The sequence below is a fragment of the Bubalus kerabau genome, chromosome 4 (genome assembly GCF_029407905.1).
Source record: "Bubalus kerabau isolate K-KA32 ecotype Philippines breed swamp buffalo chromosome 4, PCC_UOA_SB_1v2, whole genome shotgun sequence".
In the NCBI taxonomy this organism is placed as follows: domain Eukaryota; kingdom Metazoa; phylum Chordata; class Mammalia; order Artiodactyla; family Bovidae; genus Bubalus; species Bubalus kerabau.
In genome coordinates, this window is record NC_073627.1 from 50009585 (window position 1) to 50026776 (window position 17192).

A 17192-nucleotide genomic window follows, 5' to 3' on the forward strand; every position below is an offset into this window, starting at 1 on the left:
CAAATTCCCCTTCCATCTAGGCTGCCACATAACATTGAGCAGAGTTCCATGTACCATACAGGAAGTCCTTCTTGGTTATCCATTTTAAGTATAGCAGTGATTACATGTCCATCCCAAACTCCCTAACTATCCCTTCCCCCCATCCTTCCCTACGGGCAACCATAAGTTCATTCTCTGTGAGTCTCCAAAGACCATAGTGTACATTATAGTTCACTCTTGGTGTTGTATATTCTATAGGTTTGGGCAAATGTATAATTATATGTATCTATCATTATGGTACCACACAGAGTATTTCCACTGCCCTAAAAATCCTCTGTGCTCTGCTTACTCATCTTCCCTAGCACCTATCCACTCACCCCCAACCTGCAACCACAGATCTTTTGACTGTCTCTCCAGAGACAGTTTTGCCTTTTCCAGAATGTCATATACTTGGAATCATGCAGTATGTGGCATTTTCAGATTGGCTTCTTGGTAAATGAGATAATAGAATGTGTCACACAAACAGAGACTTGAAAATACTGGCCTGTTGAGACTGCACTTTTAAGATATGTAATATGCTTTTAAAATTCCTCCGTGTCTTTTCATGACTTGATAGCTCATTTGCTTTAGCACTGAATGTTCCATTGTCTGGAGGTAATACAGTTTATTTACCCATTCACCTACTGAAGGACATCTTGGTTGCTTCCAAGTTCGGAAATTATGAATAAAGTTACTATAAACATCTGTGTGCTGGTTTTTGGGTGGACATAAGTTTTCAGCTCCTTTGGGAAAATACAAAGAAGCATAACTACTGGATTACATGGTAAGAATATATTTAATTCTGTAAAAAATCCCTAAATTTTCTTCCAAAGTGGCTGTCCCATTTTGCATTCCCATCAGCTATGGATGGGAATTTCAGCCGTTCCACATCCTTGTCAGCATTTGATACTGGTACTGTTCCGGATTTTCACCATTCTAATAGGTGTGCAGTGGTATATTGTTAACACTTGCTTTAGTCTACTAAATTTTAGGGTGACTTGTTATGAGTAAAAGCTAACTGATAACTTCCTCTTTGGACAATAAAGATTGCCTCATCTTAACAGGCTTGCTGAAAGCAAAATAATAGTTCCTCATTCAAGAGGAGGCTTATTGCTTTTTGTTGTTGCTATTGAGGTAAAACTCACATAATGCAATATTAATTGCATTAATCATTTTAAAATGTGAAATTTAGTGGCATTTAGTACATTCACAGTTTGTGTACCCATCACCTCTATCTAGCTCCAGAAGATTTTCATCACTCCAAAAGGTGTTACAGGGATTCCCTGGTGGGCCAGTGGTTAGGACTCCATGCTTCCTCTGCAGTGGGTTCAGTCAGTGGTCAGGGAGCTAAGATTCTGCAAGCTACATGACATTGGGTTGCAAAAGAGTTGGACACAACTTAGAAACTAAACAACAGTGTGCAGTGGTTTCACATAGTTGCAATATTTAGATTTAGTTCAGTCCCCCAGTCGTGTCTGACTCTTCGCAACCCAATTAACTGTAGCACGCCAGGCCTCCCTGTCCATCACCAACTCCCAGAGTTTACCCAAACTCATGTCCATTGAGTTGGTGATGCCATCCAACCATCTCATCCTCTGTTGCCCCCTTCTCCCCCTGCCGTCAATCTTTCCCAGCATCAGGGTCTTTTCCGCTGAGTCAGCTCTTCGCATCAGGTGGCCAAAGTACTGGGGTTTCAGCTTCAACATCAGTCCTTCCAATAAACACCCAGGACTGATCTCCTTTAGGATGGACTGGTTGGATCTCCTTGCTGTCCAGTGGACTCTCAAGAGTCTTCTCCAACACCACAGTTCAAAAACATCAATTCCTCAGTGCTCAGCTTTCTTTATAGTCCAACTCTCACATCCATACATGACCACAGGAAAAACCATAGCCTTGACTAGACGGACCTTTGTTGGCAAAGTAATGTCTCTGCTTTTTAATATGCTGTCTGAGTTGGTCATAACTTTCCTTCCAAGGAGTAAGCGTTTTTTAATTTTCATAGCTGCAATCACCATCTGCAGTGATTTTGGAGCCCCCCAAAATAAAGTCTCTCACTGTTTCCACTGTTTCCCCATCTATTTGCCATGAAGTGATGGGACCAGATGCCATGATCTTAGTTTTCTGAATGTTAAGCTTTAAACCAACTTTTTCACTCTCTTATCAAGAGGCTCTTTAGTTCCTCTTCACTTTCTGCCATAAAGGTGGTGTCATCTGCATATCTGAGGTTATTGATATTTCTCCTGGCAATCTTGATTCCAGCCTGTGCTTCTTCCAGCCCAGGGTTTCTCATGATGTACTCTGCATATAAGTTAAATAAGCAGGGTGACAATATACAGCCTTGATTTACTCCTTTCCCTATTTGGAACCAGTCTGTTGTTTCATGTTTAGTTCTAACTGTTGCTTCCTGACCTGTGTATAGGTTTCTCAAGAGGCAGGTCAGGTGGTCTGGTATTCCCATCTCCTTCAGAATTTTCCACAGTTGATTGTGATCCACACAGTCAAAGGCTTTGGCATAGTCAATAAAGCAGAAATAGATGTTTTTCTGGAACTCTCTTGCTTTTTCAATGATCCAGCGGATGTTGGCAATTTGATCTCTGGTTCCTCTGCCTTTTCTAAAACCAACTTGAACATCTGGAAGTTCATGGTTCACATATTGCTGAAGCCTGGCTTGGAGAATTTTGAGCATTACTTTGCTAGCGTGTGAGATGAGTGCAATTGTGCGGTAGTTTGAGCATTCTTTGGCATTGTCTTTCTTTGGTTGCAATATACATGACCATAACAAATTAAATTTAAAAGAAAATGATAAAAAATAAAACACACACACATAAAAAGGTATTACAATATTCAGTGACAACCCACTCTCTTTCCCCCTCCCCCAGCCCCTGGCAATCACTAATTTGCATTCTGTCTCTATAGACTTATCTATTCTGGATGTTTCATGTGTAAAGGGAATCATTCTATATGTTGCCTTTTGTGTCTGACTCCTTTCATTTAACAAAGTTTTCAAGGTTCTTCCATGCTGTAACATGGATCAGTACTTCATTCTTTTTGATGGCTGAATAATATTCCACTGTATGGCTATATCTCATATTGTATATCCATTCATCACCTGATGGACACTTGGTTTGTTTCATAATCTGTGGGTATTAAGAATAGTGCTGCTATAAATATTATTCATGTACAAGTTTTTAAGTGAAAATATGTTCAGAGATCAGGGTAATGCTGCCTTCATAGAATGAGTTAGGAAGTAGTTCTTCCTCTTGTCTTTTAGAAGAGTTTGGTGTGTTATTTCTTCTTTAAATGTTTGGTAGACATCACCAGTGATGCTATTTGGACCAGAGATTTTCTTTGTTAGGAGATGTAGGCTTATTTCTTTTACTTAAACAAATCCTTGTTAAGAAGGATTACTGTAAGTATTAGTAAAGATGCTTTTATTCTAGTTGGGGTAGAGATGAAGAGAACTGAGAAAGTCCCTGCTGTCCAGAGCTGTGGGACCGCAGTGTTCAGTGAGGATTTCAGAGGAAAGCAAGAGAGAACTCCTTAGATTAGAATGCGGAGGAAAATTCATGAAAGGGATGGCATTTGGCCTGGGTCTCAAAAATTAGACTGAGACTGTATTTGATTTTAGAATGCAGAGAAAGACAGAAAAACATTCTACTCAAAGGTAACTGCCAACAGGGGTAATAGTTGTCATAAGACAGGAAGCACTTTCCATTTTGAAAATATTTACAATTTTTTCCTCGCTACAGCTCTGTGACATTGGTAGAGTCGTCGTTCCCTTTTACAGATGAGGATACAGAGGCTCAGAGCTATGACATAATTTGCTCACACAGCTAGAAAGGGGGAAAAGCTGGGATTCAAACAGAGGTCTTCTGATTCTAGAGCTCACCCTTTCAGACAAAGGCGTGGGAACAACAAAACATGAGGCATGTTCTGGGTGTGTCCACATTGTGGATCACAACAAACTGGAAAATTCTTAAGGAGATGGGAATACCAGACCACCTGGCCTGCCTCCGGAGAAATCTGTATGTAGGTCAAGAAGCAACAGTTAGAACTGAACATGGAACAATAGACTGGTTCCAAATCGGGAAGCAACAGTTAGAATTGGACATGGAACAACAGACTGGTTCCAAATTGGGAAAGGAGTACATCAAGGCTGTATATTGTCACCCTGTTTATTTAGCTTATATACAAAATACATCATATGAAATACTGGGCTGGATGAAGCACAAGCTGGAATTAAGATTGCTGGGAGAAATATCAATAACCTCAGATATGCAGATGACACAATCCTCATGGCAGAAAGTGAAGAAGAACTAAAGAGCCTCTTGATGAAAGTGAAAGAGGAGAGTGGGCCCCACAAAGTCTCTGTCACACCTGCCCAGCTCTTGTTTGTAGATCAAAAGCAGTCAAAGGCCACATGAAAACAAATGAGCATGACTGTGTTTCAATAAAACTTTATTTACAAACAGGCAGCAGCTGGATTTAACTCCAAGACCATAGGTTGGAGACCCCCTAACCTGAAAGTCTGATAGAAACCTACTGATCCAGCCCATTAAAAAACTGTACTTTATTTTTTATTTTTGGCTTCACCACATGGCTTCTGCAGTCTTAGTTCCCCAACCAGGGACTGAACCCCAAGGCCTTGGCAGTGAGAGTGCAGAGTCCTTATGACTGAACCACCAGTGGGATTTCCAGTTCATGTTTACAGCAAAGGCAGGGCTGGGCTGATGCTGTCTGGGCCATCAGCAAAGAGTTTGCCTCTCCTAATTCACCTACTCAATGCTACTTGGCCTCATGGAAATGTCTTATGAGGGAGAAAGCCATTAACGAAATAGTGTCATATAATAAAGACAGAGTTACAAGTTGTGATGAGAGCTATAATGGGTTATTTCTAGGATTTTTATGAAACTGTGTCACTGGAGACCAAACTTATACTAGAGGTTAACACAAGGCTGCTCTAAGAAGAATGTTTAACAGAGACCTAAAGGATGAATGAGAGTTGGCTAGCTAAGAGTGGGTGAAATAGATGCCCTAGGAGAAGGGGACTAGCATATGCAAAGGCCCTGAGGCAAAAAATGAGGTTTGAGTGTTTGAGGTGACAAAAGAAGGTCTGTGTGGCTGGAGCATCAAGATGAGGGAGCAGGCTGAACCTCAGAAGACAGGCAGGGTCCCAGTTATGGGGCATTTGGCAGGACATGTTTATAAAGATTTTGGATTTGATTCTGTTTATAAAGGGAAGTATGGTGGCTAAATGGTATGATTTTCAGGTGGCTGTAATGGAGCATGGAGGGCATGTAGGAAGAATGGAAGTGGAGAGACTGAGTAGACCATATTTTGGTCATCAGGGCAAGAGATGAGTATGACTTTGATCGGTGTGAGGTTTTTTTTTCATGTCTGCAGGTCAAGTCTTGTGTGTAGGAAGCTATTGCAGTTACTTTGATTTTTAAATGAATATTCAGTAGAGCAACAAATTAAAAACATAGCTTCCCGTGCCTCACCCATCTTATCCTATTTATAAAACTAGCAAAATTTAAGTCCCTGATGCATGCTTAATTAAGTAGAATAGACAAGCCTTAAACAATCAGTCCTGTTTAGAACTTTGTGGATTAAATTTTTGTAAATAATTTAAGCTGTTTTAATTAATTTAATATACTGGATTTTAGACTTCCCAGTTGGTGCTAGTGGTAAAGAACCTGCCTGCCAATGCAGGAGATGTAAGAGACTTGGGTTTGATCCCTGGGTTGGGAAGATCCCCTGGAGGAGGGAATGGCAACCCACTCCAGTATTCTTGCCAGGAAATCCCATGGACAGAGGAGCCTGGCGGGCTACATGGGGTCACAGAGTCGGACACAACAGAAGCAACTTGGCACATTAAATTTTTAAGAGTATTCTCCATGCCCAATCTACCACTCAGAATCTTCCAAAGCACTTCACTCCTATAATAACAGCAAATTAAACTTAGGACTATAGGAAAACCAAGTTGTGTTAAATACTCCAGTGTTCTTTGTTAACTTAGCCAAATTCTCTTATATTTATCTCTCAGCTCAAAATCACAAGCACAAATAAATTATTTAATTACACATTTAATACCGGAATCACATGAATAACTGTTATGTACTTTAAGAAATCATTTTAAAATGTATTATAAGTGCTCTAAGTTCCAAACTATATAGATGATTCCAATGATTACAAACCTGTAACTCATCTTTGCATATGGATATTAATATTCCTGGCCTGATTTACACTATACTACCGATGTTTAATTGTAAGCTTCCAGAGGCTTACCAGTTACAGAGTAACTTTTAACTTACAGAGTTATTATCTTATGAAATTGAGATTACTGGGCTAACTATATGTAATTGCCACCAGATCACTATCCCAGCATTGGTAGTGGTTTAGTCCCTAAGTCGTGTCCGACTCTTGCGACCCCATGGACTGTAGCCCGCCAGGCTCCTCTGTCCATGGGGATTCTCCAGGCAAGAATACTGAAGTGTGTTGCCATTTCCTTCTCCAGGGGATCTTCTCCACCCAGTAATCAAACCCGGGTCTCCTGCATTGCCGGCAGATTCTTTACCAACTGAGCTACAAGGGAAGCCTTGTGGCTTCAGGTTTCTTAAAGGGAATGAATCCGATTTCCATGGACTGGACTTCAGATCCTTAATTCTGCACACTCTCTTCCCACTAAGCCATTTACTGGAACACATGCCCATTTGGAAGGGGCGTATCCATTCTACATTGCTGCAATCTCCCCCAGTCCCTATTAACCTAGCATTGGGGAGTGCTTATTGGCCAATAGAGACTTGAGAGTCAGGCCTGTGCATTTCAAGTGTGATCATCTCTACACTATGACTGCGTACACACAGCTCTACCTTTATAGTCAAAATGACAATAGGAGGCTTGGAATTCGCATCTTTTAAAAAGGGTTTTTTTTTTGTTTTTTTGTTTTTCAGGAGCAGATTTATTTATTTATTTATTTATTTAAATTTTATGTTATTTTTACATTTTACAATATTGTATTGGTTCTGCCATATATCAAAATGAATCCGCCACAGGCATACATGTGTTCCCCATCCTGAACCCTCCTCCCTCCTCCCTCCCCATACCATCCCTCTGGGTCGTCCCAGTGCACCAGCCCCAAGCATCCAGTATTGTGCATCGAATCTGGACTGGCGACTCGTTTCATATATGATATTATACATATTTCAATGTCATTCTCCCAAATCATCCCACCCTCTCCCTCTCCCACAGAGTCCAAAAAACTGTTCTATACATCAGTGTCTCTTTTGCTGTCTCGTATACAGGGTTATCGTTACCATCTTTCTAAATTCCATATATATGCGTTAGTATACTGTATTGGTATTTTTCTTTCTGGCTTACTTCACTCTGTATAATAGGCTCCAGTTTCATCCACCTCATTAGAACTGATTCAAATGTATTCTTTTTAATGGCTGAGTAATACTCCATTGTGTATATGTACCATAGCTTTCTTATCCATTCATCTGCTGATGGACATCTAGGTTGCTTCCATGTCCTGGCTATTATAAACAGTGCTGCGATGAACATTGGGGTACACGTGTCTCTTTCCCTTCTGGTTTCCTCAGTGTGTATGCCCAGCAGTGGGATTGCTGGATCATAAGGCAGTTCTATTTCCAGTTTTTTAAGGAATCTCCACACTGTTCTCCATAGTGGCTGTATTAGTTTGCATTCCCACCAACAGTGTTAAGAGGGTTCCCTTTTCTCCACATCCTCTCCAGCATTTATTACTTGTAGGCTTTTGGATCGCAGCCATTCTGACTGGCATGAAATGGTACCTCATAGTGGTTTTGATTTGCATTTCTCTGATAATGGGTGATTTTGAGCATCTAAAAAGGGCTGGTTTGGGGGACTTCCCTGGCAGTCCAGTAGTTGACTCTGTGCTCCCACTGCAGGGGGCCATATGCTGTGCAGCACTGCTGAAAAAAAAAAAAAGAAAGAAAGAAAACCACAACACAACAAAACAAAAAATGATTGGTGTCATCTAGGTTCTAACTAGACACTCCAGTGATCCTTCTGTGTGACTTGTGTAGACAAAAGCCAGCACTTTCATTGAGGGTGTAGCAAACTTTCCTAATGGCTATGCTAGACTTTTCTCCTGTCTTTAGCTCTTTCAGGACATTCATTACCCTCCCCTCTGGCACTAAGGACACTTTAAGCCAATCCACCAGCCCTTTAGATCCTTCTTTCATTCTCTGTGATCTGTGTGCATGGAATTTTGCATCTCCTTCTACGGTTACAGCTGACGCCCTGCAGCAATTTCTTCCCATGTAATTCAGTTCTGAATACCTGCAGTCTTCCTGGTGCTCCGCTTTGACTCCAGGTGCCTGGTTGGATTCTGCAAACCGGCCAAGCTCTCATCTGCTTCTAGGGCACATCCTGAGGTCAGGTGGGTGAGAGCTTGGTTGAGGGTGGTGACTTCCTGTTTGGTGGAGAAGCCAAAGTGGCTGGAATTGAGAGAGGTTTTGAGAGAGGTTTTGAGAGAGTTGACAGGATTTGTTGATAGATTGGATGGATGGATCAGGGAGAGTGTTTCAAGGGTGACTTCCTGTTTTCATCTTGAGCAGCTTGGAGGATGGAGGTTCCATTCCTGAGGAGCGGGGCTCAGAGAAGGAGTGCAGCCGCGGTAGTTATAGCTCCACATTCAGGGGACGCTGGGTATCCACCCAGCTCCCCGCAGGCCCGAGCAGCCCAGGGACTCAGGAGGAGAGCCGACCTGCCTGGCAGCGGGGGTGAACGGCCACGGCATGCCACTTGTGGAGCCTGTTCTGCAGAGGTCGTCAGTGGCCCCTGCCGTGCCCACCTCCTCCCTGCCCTTCGCCCCTGCTCTCCCGCCCGTCCTTCCCGGAGACCCCAGGTCTCCCCACCTCCTCACTCATTCTAGTCTCTTTGCCTTTGAGATTTGAGCTTCCATCCCACTTTAGTGTGGATGGAGGTGCAGAAAACTGGTTTTCCAATGGGATTTGTGTGAGCCCAAGAGCACAGGGGCGCTGAGGACTGGAGTTTGGAAGAGGAGGGGGCCGTCCAGTGAGGAAATGGCCTTGGCCAGGGCAGCTGTGGGCTCTGAGGACAGACTGTGCTCTTTTCCTGACTTTGCCCCTGACAGTAGGTGGTCGTCCGCTCCCCACCACTAAACTCACGGATGGACAGAGACCTCTGACCTTTGGGGTCGAAGAGCATCCTTCCTGCACAGGAGTTTAGGGTTGAGGCCGACAGCCATGGCGTGCCTTCCCCAAGGACTGAGTTGGAGGGCGTGTGCTGGGCCACACTGGTGTCCCTGAGGCCCTTCTGCAGTCTGTGTCCAGTGGCACACGGCCAGACTGGCATCAGCCTCCGCCTCCTGCCTGCCTCCCTTTCCTCCTCACCCCACAGAGCACTGCCCTGTACTTGCCTCTGTCTTTAGTTGAGGAGGTGGTGAGGAGGATGGCCACATTTCCAAGGTCACTTTTACCCCAGGTATCAAGGATAAGGCTCAGGCAGCATCTAAAGAGACTGTAGGACTTCAGCGTTGGGGTGCATGGGTTGGGGACGGAGCACAGATTTGAGGGGAGAACACAGATTTGATGAGTGAGCACAAGGGGGCGCTATTTATAGGCGGTCGAGGAGGGCCCAGAGAAGTAAATGTTTTGAATGGCAGAGACCTGGGGAAGAGCTTTCTAGGAAGGGTGAGCCGCTCTGCCCACATGGACGAGGGAGTGACCAGGTGTGTTTGCTGTGCACCTGAGCTCTGCACATGCAGACAGAGGGTCTCCCCACGGTCGTCTGTATTCACACTGTTCGCCTTGTCTAAGGACCCTGAACTGGGGTCACTGTTCGACCTCCTCCTGGTCCTAACTATGCCTCCATCATTCCACTATTTACATCAACTCCTATTGAAATGTTTACAAGGCCCCGGATACGCAGTAAATACCATAGAAGTGTCTGTAAAATCAAAGAAATGACCAGGCTGTCTGTGAGAGAACCAATTTAAGCCACCAGTCCCTTTGTGCAGCACGGATTTATTTCAAGACCTGAGCGCCTGCAAGGGGACGACAGATGCTGTCCGGAAGCCACAGTCTCCTCTGGCCCCAGAAGGCGGAGCTTCACGGCAAAGCTTCAGGAGAGCGCAGACCATCAGAGCAGGAGCACGGAAACGCGAGCATGGGCTTTCATGCGGGCCAGGACTCGCCCAGGGCCCATCTGGGGTGAGGGAGCTGGTTGGGGAGGGGAGGTGGCTCTGTGGCTTCTTCTCATGGTCCCTCGACTGTGAAGGTCCCACTGTTCCCAGCTCACTTGGACGTTTGGTCCAGGTATTGGATGTAGTTCTGCACCCAGGCCTGGCCTGGGTCGGCACAGATGAATCGCCCACTTCTGGTCTGGAAGCTGAGGAGCAAGAAGGATAAAATGAGAAATGGAGAGTCAGCAGGCAAAGAAGAGTCCGTCCCACCACTCCAGCCTCTCCCCCGACCCCCACCAGCAGCTGCCTCCTGTATCACCCCCACCCCACCCCACTCTTGTCACTGTTCCTAGAGAGTCCCGCCCCCCTTCCCTCTCCCAGCCCTACTGGTTCTTGAGATTGCACCCTTTCCATTGTTGGGGGGCTGTACTTACATGATCCCTGGCTGGGGGCACTTGTCACTGGTCCTTTCATAATTTTTCACCAAAGAGAGTGGGATTTTCCTTGTTACCGAGGAGAAACAGCAGACACTCATGTTACCAGCTGGTTCTGCAAGGTAGAGGACTGTAAGATGCTGGAAGCTTCTCCATGAGAAAGCTTAGACCTCTATCTGCATTCCCCACAGTCCCTGAGGAGGGGAGGGAGACAGGAGATTGGAGCACCTGGCAGGAAATGGCCTGCTCTTCCTCCTCTCTCCGCCTTTTAATTATGTAAAGTTTAAAAATAAAATAAAATTAAATAAATAAATAAATAAATAATATGGAAAAAAAAAAAATCTTTTGGCTAAGCCACACTGCATGTGGGACCTGGGTTCCTTGACCAGGGATAGAACCAGCGGCCCCTGCATTGGCAACACAGAGTCTTAACTATTGGACGATGAGGGAGGCTCCCTTGCGGCCCCCCCCAACCACCCCCTATCCCTGCTTAAATTGTCCTCCTCTAAGTCCTTTCCTCCCTCCGTCTGCCTCTCCAGCCCCTCCCAACCTCTTCTCCCAGACCCTCTCCAGGGCTGGGATGGGACTCTGTGGTCCTAGTGTTTCAAATTTCTGGTTTTCCTCAGGATTCAGGAATACGAAATCAGAATTCCTGCAAATTCTCAGATCATAAATTATTCTATATTCATATTTTTAAAAAATGAGATATAAATCATTTTAGGTTGTACTACATATTAATTTTTTTTCATTTTAAGGTTTTATTTTATTTTGAAGTGTAGTTGATTTACAGTGTTGTGTTAGGTGATTTTTTTAATATATAACACTTTATTCTCATGTTTTAAAAATAATGTGACTACACAGTAAACAGTGAATCATTTTTCTATGAAGGTTTTTTTCCCCCAAAAAAAGGTTTTCTATAAAAATAAATTCAAAATAACAATAAGGGATGTTTCTATGTATGGTGACAAGATTATAAACTCAGTAACACATTTAATGTTCTCTAGCAGCTAAAGACAGTTGATAATAAAAAACATGAAAAGATGGGAACATTAACACAAAATAAAGGGCCAATGAAAACCATTTAAAAACCAAAAAAAGTGCAACAACTATTTAAAATATTTAAAGTTCTCATTCAAAAATAAAAATTTAAAACACAGGCAGCAACAATAGCAAACTGCTTGTAGTCTTTACCTTTGTTTTGTAGCAAGTAATTCCATAGAACATTTTTTCCATTCTGGATTGGCCCAACTGTTGAAAGAATGTCTAAATGCATTTTCAATTGGAGTTTGAGTATTAAATGCTTCCTTCATGTGAGCTAATTTCCTATTTTAATGATGGACATATCTGGTCTGCTTCTCCTGAATTTGTCTTTCTCATTCAAATTGATATTGCATTCTGCCCACACAACACGTGGAATCTTAGTTCCTGGACCAGGGATCAAACCTGTGTCCCTTTCATTGAAAGTGTGCAGTCTTAACCACTGGACCACTGGGGAAGTCCCTGCTTTAGCTAATTTAGATTGTATATAAATGTTAGCAAATGTTTTTGGTTTCATGTCCCAGTATTCTGTGACATTTATGCATTTTCTCTTTGTATTTCCTCTTACGTGATTGGGCTTCCCTGGTGGCTCAGATGGTAAAGAATCCACCTGCAATGCAGGAGACCTGGGTTCAATCCTTGGGTTGGGACTATCCCGTGGAGGAGGACATGGTAACCCACCCCAGTATTCTTGCCTGGAGAATCCCCATGGATAGAGGAGCCTGTGGGCTACAGTCCATGGGGTCGCAAAGAGTCAGACACAGCTGAGCGATTGTGAAGGTGTATGAATTTTACAAACTTACTAGCATTTCTTCGGAGAAGGCAATGGCACCCCACTCCAGTACTCTTGCCTGGAAAATTCCATGGATGGAGGAGCCTGGTAGGCTGCAGTCCATGGGGTCACTAGGAGTCGGATACGACTGAGCGACTTCACTTTATTTTTTCACTTTCATGCATTGGAGAAGGAAATGGCAACCCACTCCAGTGTTCTTGCCTGGAGAATCCCATGGACGGGGGAGCCTGGTGGGCTGCCTTCTATGGGGTCGCACAGAGTCGGACACGACTGAAGCGACTTAGCAGCAGCAGCAGCAGCATTTCTTAGCAGCAGACAGAGCTGTGAACTCCCATGTGTAACAGGGCAATGGTCTCAAGAAGCTGGATCAAGACTACTTCTCCCGTTTGTGCTCCAGCCCACATCCCCCCACGTGCTGATCTTAACCTTAACTCCACGTGCCAGTGTTTCCTGCTTTCATGCCTGATGTCAGCAAATTCCTTTAAGTCAGTGCCATCTCTCTGTTGAATGTTAAGCTTTATTCCATCAAGAGAATTAGAATACTTTTGCCCATTTTCCCCAACTGCTCAACTGACTTTTCTTGGGATTTGGAATTTAGAAAAAACATATAATGTCCTGAGAAATGCTGAGAAGAATTCCCACATGAAAATGCTAGTGGATATCCAGGGTGGGCCACAGCAGGGCGGGACTGTTCCCTGCATCTGAGAGGACTCTCTCTCACAGGTAGGGGCGGGGTTGCTTCTAGAAGTGGACGTTTGCTCGGCTCAGAGGAGCAGGGCCTTGGCTAGGAGGCAGGAAAGTTCAACTTGTCCTTGTTTTTTTTTTTTTTTTCCCTGAAAGCTGTGTGACTCAAGGCAGGACACCCACCCTCTCCTTTGTCCTTGAAATGGCAAATAATAGCCCTGCGGCAATAGCCTTGTGCAAATTGATTTTTATACCGATGATTGTTTTGTGCAGTAAAGGCCTTATTACCCCCACGGAACAGACGAGGAAGCTGTGGGTCCGGAAAACTAAACAAGGCACAGAAGGTCACAGGCTGACCAGAGCAGAGCTTCCAGACCCAGGCTCCCGGGGAGAGATGATCTGCTTCTGCTCCCAGTGCATTCCAGTGTGTTGCCCGAGCAAGTGGCACAAAGTCGGCTTTTTATGTATATACGGGATAGATCCTCTCTTGAGATGCTGTGCAGAGCAGCTGCAACTCTGGGTCAGGCATGGGATCATTGGGGTCAACACTGACGCACTTACCACCAGTCTGGACCCAGACAACCATTCTGTGGGTCATTTTCAGTACAGTGTTCAAAAACATTACCTGTGTTAGACAGCATTCCATCATAAAATAGGCCTGTGTTGGATGATGTTCCCTGACTGTCGGCTAAGGTGAGTTCTGAGCACCTTTGAGATGGGTGAGGCTAAGCTACAGTGTCTGGGAGGTTAGGTGCATTATATGCATTTTCAACTTCCAGTATTTTCCATTTCCAGTGCATTTATTGGGAGGTAACCCGAGAAGGAAATGGCAACCCACTCCAGTATTCTTGCCTGGAGAATCCCATGGCCAGAGGAGTCTGGTGGGCTACAGTCCACGGGGTCGCAAAGAGTCGGACACGACTGAGCAACTTAACTTTCAACTTTCAACTCAATCCCCTCGTGAGTCCAGGAAGATGTGCCCTGAGACTCTACGACAGGCCTGGTGTCTGGCTTAGTACCTGATGTGACTCATCTCCCTTCCTCACAACCACCCTTTGAGAAGTTATCACTGATCTGGTTTGCAGATGAGAGGTCATATGACAATAACTGAAATTATTGGAAAGCAGTGAAAGCTCTTTCACCGTCAAAATTTCACAGTCAAAATTGGAAAACAGCCATCATCCATCGAACTAGCCAGAAGTCAGATGACAGCCCTAGTGTGGAGTATTGTTTGGTCTCTGATTTCAGTTGAAATTCAGCTCAGGAGAACTGTTTACAATAGCCAAAACCTGGAAGCAATCTAAATGTCTATTGATAGAGGAATGGGTAAAGAAGATGTGGTACATGTATACGTACATGTGTACATATATACAAACATACATGTATACAGTGGAATATTACTAAGCCTTTAAAAATAATGAAATGATACCATTTGCAGCAACGTGTATGGATTTAGAGATTGCCATACTGAGCAAACTCCGGGAGATGGTGAGGGGCAGGGAGGCCTGGCGTGCTGCAGTCCATGGGGTCGCAAAGAGTTGGACACGACTAGGCGACTGAACAGCAACAATAGAGACATGCTAAGTAAAGTAAGTCGCACGGAGGAGAAATATCCTATGACATCCCTTATACTCAGAGTCTAAAAATAAATGATACAAATGAACTTATAAAACAGAGACTCACAGACTTAGAGAATGAACTTATGGTTGCCAGGAGGGAAGGATAGGGGAAGGGAGAGTTAGAGTTTGAGATGGACATGTACACACTGCTATATTTAAAATGGATAACCAATAATGACTTACTGTAGAGCACAAGGAACTCTGCTCAGTGTTAACGTGGATGGGAGAAGAGTTTGGGGGAGAATGGATGCGTGTATATGTATGATTGAGTCCCTTCCCTGTTCACCTGAAACTGACAACATTGTTAATCATCTATACCCCAATACAAAAATAAAAGTTAAAAAAAAAAGAAAAGAAAAGAAATTCAGCTCAGGAGAGTTGTTTCCTGGGAAGCCTCCTCCCAGGTCCCTCTGTGCCGCCTTCTCCCCTGGCTCCAGCCACCTGCAGAGGGCCAAGCAGGCCTGCTGAGGGCAGCGAGCTGGGGGTCAGGACACTGGGGTTTAGCCCTGCCTCCTCTTCCTGTAGCACAGGTATTTACTGAGAGCTCAGTACACGGCTCTGTGCTGTGTACACACTGGACAGGTCTTGCAGGGAGAGGAGGGAAGCTGACCCGGGTGTCTCAGGCTCAAATTCCCCCGAGACCATGCAGACCACAGCTGGGTGTGGCAGGCAGTGGGGACCCTGAGGCCTGGGCAGCGCCCCCTGTCTAAGGGGACAGCACCTCCACCTCAGTCCCATTTGGAGGTGAGCTTGTGGAAACTCGGGCTCATGTCTGCTTGGTCTTCCATATTTGTGAAAGAAATGGGCAATGGGGATTTTTAACGTTTCCAGTTTTTCAATGCTGGCAACCATCCAAAGATGGTCAACCCCCCATCTAAGCCGTGAAGACAGCGTGATCCTTTGTGGTTTCCTCTCACCCAGACTCTGCTCCTGCCCAGAGGCAGCTGAGCAGACACCTGGAGGGCTCTGGGTCAGCTTCTCGAGGCTGGGGACCAAAGGCCAGGAAGGCTGTTTTCAGAGGCAGGTTTTCCCCACCCCAGGGGAGGCAGAAGTGAGCCCCGACCGGATATGGGGAGACACCCTCGGGAAAGACACTGTTTTGCAGGAACCCCAGACCATGTTTTCAAGACCACTCACAGCTCCTCACTGCAGCCCCGCACCCTGCCCTCCCCCACCTTCAGTCTCCAGCCCCTGTGTTCTCTTTGTTCAGAGCAGTGGGAGTAGCAGGCTCACCTTCATTGGCCTCCGAGTGCAGGATGGCAAGAGTGAGGAGGAAGGCCAGGGCGGCCAGGCTGACCCTCATCGTTCTGGGTGCCGAACAGCAACAGGAACAGGGCTGGGCTGAGGACTCCTGGGTTCGCTGACTCCTTGAAATCTGGGCTCTGAACCTCCTTTATAAAAAGTTGCTGCTCAGGAAGTCATAAGGTCCAAAAATTTAAGCTTGCAGTTTTGATTCTTTGGAATTGTGACCAATGACATATGTAAATTATGAGAATTCAGTCAATTTAGACGAAGAAAAGAAGAAGACAGAGAGTGGCCCTGGCTTTCACGTTTGGCTGATGTCTTGAGGGTGGTGGTGGGGGAGGCCCGAAGACCAGGAGCTATGTCAGAAATGGCCCCCCTCTCCTGGTCTCCCCTGGGAACCTGGTTAAGCCCCCTCAGAGAGCCTGACCTAAGGGGTGGACCGTGAGCTCAGAGGCTGGGTGACTGTCTTAGGATCAGCAGCTCTGGCTGGACACCAGAGAGGGATGTGGGGGTGAGTGCAAGTTCACCCCGAGCACAAGACCCACGACTGAGGGGGAATGGGCGGGGAGAGCAGGGTCCATGGGGGTCCTGGGATGGCTGGGCCTCACCAGCCAGGGTGGATTAGAAACCTTCACCTACGTGGAACAGAAGGGCCCTGCCCCCTGCCCAGCCCAGGGAGCTTCATCAGACCCTTACCTACCCAGGCAGGGGCCCGGGCTCTCTGCTCAGCCAGGCCAGCCTCCAGGACAAGATTGAGGGACAGTTTCTTCTGGACTGAGCTGGGGGAGCCAGAGGCAGGGCAGTGTTGTCCACAGAATACAGTTGTGTCTTGTCACCCTAAGTGTGTGCTGCAGGGGCCGTGCTCAGGATGCCAGGATGGTTTAGTGACCGAGATGGAAGGTGCCAATCACCCTGGTTTGCCTGGGTAAGAGGGTTCCAGCAAATTTGGAAACTCCACAGTGGCCACAGGACTGGAAAAGGTCAGTTTTCATTCCAGTCCCTAAGAAAGGCAATGCCAAAGAAAGCTCAGACTACTGCACATTGCCCTCATCTCACATGCTAGTAAAGTAACCCTCAAAATTCTCCAAGCCAGGCTTCAACAATATATGAACCATGAATTTTCAGATGTTCAAGCTGGTTTTAGAAAAGACAGAGGAACCAGAGATCAA

At 45.4% G+C, this 17192-nt stretch overlaps 1 protein-coding gene across 1 annotated transcript; it reads right to left on the minus strand.

Annotated features, from left to right (window-relative positions):
* Positions 1-10019: 10019 nt before the first annotated feature.
* On the minus strand, positions 10020-16165 carry LOC129649663 (regakine-1). Its single transcript, XM_055577314.1, has 3 exons — positions 16012-16165; positions 10645-10759; positions 10020-10416 (listed from the first exon to the last, which is right to left on the minus strand). Exons 1-3 carry the CDS (start codon positions 16079-16081, stop codon positions 10323-10325), a joined length of 279 nt encoding a protein of 92 aa, XP_055433289.1. The 5' UTR covers positions 16082-16165; the 3' UTR covers positions 10020-10322.
* Between the last annotated feature and the right edge of the window lie 1027 nt (positions 16166-17192).